The sequence below is a fragment of the Hevea brasiliensis genome, chromosome 12 (genome assembly GCF_030052815.1).
Source record: "Hevea brasiliensis isolate MT/VB/25A 57/8 chromosome 12, ASM3005281v1, whole genome shotgun sequence".
Taxonomy (NCBI): domain Eukaryota; kingdom Viridiplantae; phylum Streptophyta; class Magnoliopsida; order Malpighiales; family Euphorbiaceae; genus Hevea; species Hevea brasiliensis.
Window position 1 is genome coordinate 13,055,182 of NC_079504.1, and position 5,100 is coordinate 13,060,281.

The following is a 5,100-nucleotide window of genomic DNA, read 5'->3' on the forward strand; positions in this document are numbered from 1 at the left end:
AATATTATAAATTTTTATATATAACTAATATTTTAAATAAATTGAATTTAAAAGTTTTATAAATTTTTAAATTTTAAAATATAAAATAATAATAATAAATAAAATATTAATTTAAATATAAAATTTAAAAGGATTCAAACATTATTTAGATAATAATAATAATAATTGGAATAAATTTAAATATTAAAATTATTAATTAAACTTAAATTAAATAAAATAATTTTTGCAAATACTTTTATTCACAAAGTGCTATTTACGAGAAATTATTGATTTTGGTTTTATCTAGACAACACGTCAACCTAATTTCCACGATAAAAGGACAATCTTCACCGAATTAGGAAAGGGAGAGTGGTTGAGTAGTTGCTATTAAGACTGTGGCGAAGTTGACAAGTGGGTTATGATAAAGTAGAAACAATGTAAACGAGTAAGATAATTAGATGAGCCGTATTAATGTTAATTATTAAATATATTAAGAATATTAAAAAATTATATTTTTTTTTTTATAAAAAATAATTTTTTTTATAATATAAAAAATAAATTTATATTATTCATAAAAAATAATATATGTGTATCAAATATATCTAATAATTTATTCTATATTAATTATCAACGCAACACAAAACACACTAATTATCGTCTAAATACATTTCATTTGAAATCTCTTATGCATTTTAATTCCTCTTCATTAATGACCTTATTTTAATCACCCAAAATAATTATCTCATTTGCCTTCAATTGAACGATTCCACTTTTTGCCCTAGTTAGCTGGGGTCCTTTCCTTACGTTACACGTGGCGCACGTCATATTAGAGACGTGTTTTGACCTTACATTTACAATACCAAAATTATGCCATTATTTATTATTATTATTATAGCAGGTAGTGATGATCTATGTCGATTCGCACCGTAAATTGATTTAAAATCGGTATATATTACTTATACAAAAAAAACTATTTTTTTAAAAAAATTATATTGAATTTATATTTGAATCCCTGAATTATTTTACATTAAAATTTAAATAAATGATATTTAAAATTTGTCATAATTTGATAATTTCATAAATCGAATTAGAATTTAACTAAAACTTATATTGAAATAAAATGGTTACAAATTGAAGTTAATCCAAGCCGTAAGTTTGGCTGAACCAGCGACTTCAACACGAAATAGGATCGAAACTACACCGTCACCGGTCTAGGTCTTTGATAATTTTAATTTAATTAATGTCATCATCTATGCTAAAAACTCGAGACTGACATATGGTATTACGATAAGTTAGAGTGGGCTTGGTTTGATTTAGTTTGGGATTTGAGAAATCTTCAAATCAAATCAAACTTTAATTTAAAACAAATATCAGAATCGATGATTTTTTATCAACTTAATTGGTGTTTCGGTTTGATTTTAATTCTCAATTCTTGATTTTAGTTCAAATCTTATTTTTTCATAATTTTATTTGAGAGATTTTAGATTTTGTTAAATTAACAACTATCTAATTTTAAGCTAACTAAAATGTATTTTCTTGAATATATATGTATACTGTTTAAAAAATTTAATATAGCGTAATTTAATTATTAATTTTAGTAATTTACCTTTATAAAATATAATTAATATTTTTTATTATATATAATAAATATGTATGTACAAAATTAACAATATATTATTTTTTTATTAAATTATAATAAAACTTTTATAACAAATTCATTGAATTTGTAGTTTTATTTTCATTATTAATTTAAATAATTTTAATATATAATAGATTTAATCATTAAATTAATTATTAAATATATAATTAATATGTGTTTATATTTGTAATAAACTAATAATTATTTCATAAAATTAAATATCTTATTATTATATAGTAACTAGAATCTTTGTCTATGAATAAAGACTAATTAAAACAAGTTTAATTTCATAAATTTATAATTAATATATTAAAAAATTAAAAGAAAAAAAATATAAATTCAAATAAATATTATTTTATTATACATATCTTGATTTAATTCAATAATTAAATACATATTACTCGAAGTCTACTTTTCCAATGTGTTACTAAAGGAAATACCATTAATTTATCCAAGGATTAGTTTTTGGTTCACACGAGAATGAAGCAGAGTCAAAACAGAACACTTAATAATAAAAGAGGGGGAAAAAAAATCAAGCAGTCTCTACACCCTGCAGCCATTTTTTACACAGTCCAAGCTCTGTTAATTTGATGCATAAAATCTGCTATTCTGCTATAAATTAACCAATAATGTAATAGCCCATTTGCTAATCATGGGCTAATCATCCTTATTTTTATTTTATCTCAAGCCCAAAGGAAAAGCAGAAGCAGCTTGTCGGTTCAAGATGTTTCATTCCAAGTTGATTACTTTCTCTCCCTGTAATCGGTCAAGAGCTCTGGTGGGAACGTATTTGCATCAAACCTTTAATTAATAAATAAATAAATAAATAAACTTTTTTTGCATATCAACCCTCCCCACCAAAAAAAAAAAAAAAAGCAACTTATGATCATATTTATCATGAATGATATGTTCTTGGTGCCTCTGCAAGTGATTACTATTTTAATGGCGGCTGATCAAATTTGAATTCCCCATCACCTTATATAACCATAATCCTTCTTTGTAAATTCGATTCGAAGAGGGTACTCCTATTTTTTGCAAATAGGAGAAGAAAAGAGCAAAGGAAAAAAAACAATAAAAACACCCTCTCTCTATCTAATATTACATGTGCTTGTTGATTTTGAAGGTGGCGAACCAGGGAGACTCAGGCGAGTACATCAAGTACCCTGCTACTACAGAAAGCGGAGATGATAACCAAGAAGAGAGATATACACAAACTGTAACCTCAGAATCCGTGTTAAATCAGCCAATACAAGTCGTCGCGCAATCGGCAACTATGTTTCCTGGTTATGGCAGTGCAAGGGAGATGTCTGCAATGGTATCAGCTCTTACTCAAGTGATATCAGGTCAAAGAGCTGGTGACCATGGGGCTGGTTTAGGAGGTGCAATAACATCTAGTTATGGAGGTATTGGTGTTATTTCTCCATCTGGTGTTTATTCATCTTCTTCTTCTTCTTCACCTCCTTTGTCTGCTTATTCCTCTACTTCTGGATCTGGTTTCTGGAGTGGACAAAAGAGAGGGCGTGAAGAAGAGGGTGCACCTCAATTGATCGAGTCTGTGCCTAGGGTTTATAGAGGATTTGGTGATTTCAAAAGTTCTCAAGGAGATTCATCTTCTTCTGGTGCAACTGGTGGGTTAATTTTCTTTTTCATCAAAACCATTTTGATTTAAACTCTGCCATTCCTTTCTCAACCTTTTTTGTTTTAAGTTCTTGGATAAAACATGGGTCACCAATTCCAACAAATCCCGTTGGTTTCACAAACTATGAGCTTATTAACTTGCAAAATCTCTTGCATTTTTTTTTTCATTTTCAACTCTAATACAGTGACTTTTATTTATCTTTTTTCTCTTCTAAAAAAACTCTTTTTTTATAGTACTATACAATATTGCATGGACTGAAAATTTTATTCATCTTCAGTCATTCAAAATCAAAAGCCTGAATTTGTCAGCCTCATGAAATCATGAAAATTTGCGGACATCTTGAAAGGATCAATATAACAGTTCATCACCGCCTCCCTCCCTTCAAAGTTTATCTTCTCAAACTCTTAGCTTCCAAGCAAATACAAATATTTTTCTCTTTATTTCATTGAACAGAATTTATTTTCTTTTTCCATAATCCATCTTTTATACCATTTACAGTGACAGAAGAGCCAGCTGCTACAAATATAGTCCCCACCCCAACCGCCACTACCACCACCACAACCACAGCACCACCGACATCGTCAGCTGAAACAGTAGTATCCTATGAAGAAACTGGAGAGCGGAGAAGAAGATACAGAGGAGTTAGACAAAGGCCGTGGGGTAAATGGGCAGCTGAAATACGTGATCCGCATAAAGCAGCAAGAGTCTGGCTTGGCACATTCGATACTGCAGAGGCCGCCGCCAGAGCCTACGACGAAGCCGCGTTAAGATTTAGAGGAAGTAGAGCTAAACTAAACTTCCCTGAACATGTCAGAATATTGCCACCTCCAATGGAAAATGTTCCTATTTCCCAAATCCCTATCGGTCTTCAACCAACGTCTCAGTTACAGTCATTGTTATCTCAAGCACCTCAAGCGCCACCGCAGCAGGGGACGCTGCCGCCACAGTTCTTTCTGTCTCAGGCTGATGCGATGAGAGATTACATGGAGTACTCCCAGCTGTTACAGAGCACTGGGGGCTTGCATGGAATTCAACCCTCGAGTTTGATGGAGCATATGATTTATAACCAGCAGATGGCATCTTTACAATCGACTGTTTCAATGACTTCTTCTCTATCTTCATCGCCTTTATTATCTTCATCCATTTCAGCTCCTTCGCTTGCAGCATCTTCTTCTGGGTCATTATCATCATCTTCTTCATCCTCTGCCTCATTTCCTCTGCTTTTTGCTGATCAACAATTAGGTTATTTCCGGCCCCCGCGAAATCAGAATCCGCCCACTGGTTCTGATTTTCCGGTGCCGCCATGGACAGATTCTAGCAGCTACCCTTCCTCCACTAGATAAAAATAATTCCACATTTTTAGTTAATATTTATAGTTTCTTTTTCTATTTTTGAAAATTCAGAATATTTTTCCAGTCATTAGTATTTCTTTTATATATTTTTCCATTCTGTATTTGCATGTAGCATTGGGCTATTTTTATAGTAATTATCGTTTTTCTTTTTAGAAATTGATGGTATAAAGATAAATTATGCATCATTTTATCTAGTCTAGGGCAAAGAACAATCTTCCATCCTAGAATTTATAGGCTAATTGTTCCTTTTCTCTCTCTCTCTCTCTCTCTCTCTCTCTCTCTCTCTCTCTCTCTACATTATGTTTTCACTTAGTTATTATTCTTGTTGAGATTTCATCTTTAATTTATTCTTATTTAATGTTTATGTATCTTTATTAGAAAAAAAAACTTAAAAAATAATTCTGATTCATTTTGAATATAATAAGTAGATTTTTACTTATTTTACACAAGAATTTTATTATATATATATATATATATATTATATTTTTGAA

The 5,100-nt window shown here is 30.1% G+C and overlaps 1 protein-coding gene across 2 annotated transcripts; it reads left to right on the forward strand.

The window, feature by feature from the left end:
• The first annotated feature begins 2,474 nt into the window (after positions 1–2,474).
• LOC110662960 (ethylene-responsive transcription factor ERF110) lies at positions 2,475–4,765 on the forward strand. Of its 2 annotated transcripts, none has more exons than XM_021822141.2 (2): positions 2,475–3,021; positions 3,756–4,765. In XM_021822141.2, exons 1-2 carry the CDS (start codon positions 2,721–2,723, stop codon positions 4,598–4,600), a joined length of 1,146 nt encoding a protein of 381 aa, XP_021677833.2. In that variant the 5' UTR covers positions 2,475–2,720; the 3' UTR covers positions 4,601–4,765. The 2 variants fall into 2 exon arrangements, with proteins under 2 accessions (XP_021677833.2, XP_021677831.2); XM_021822139.2 differs by having other exon boundaries at positions 2,480–3,246.
• Positions 4,766–5,100: the final 335 nt, after the last annotated feature.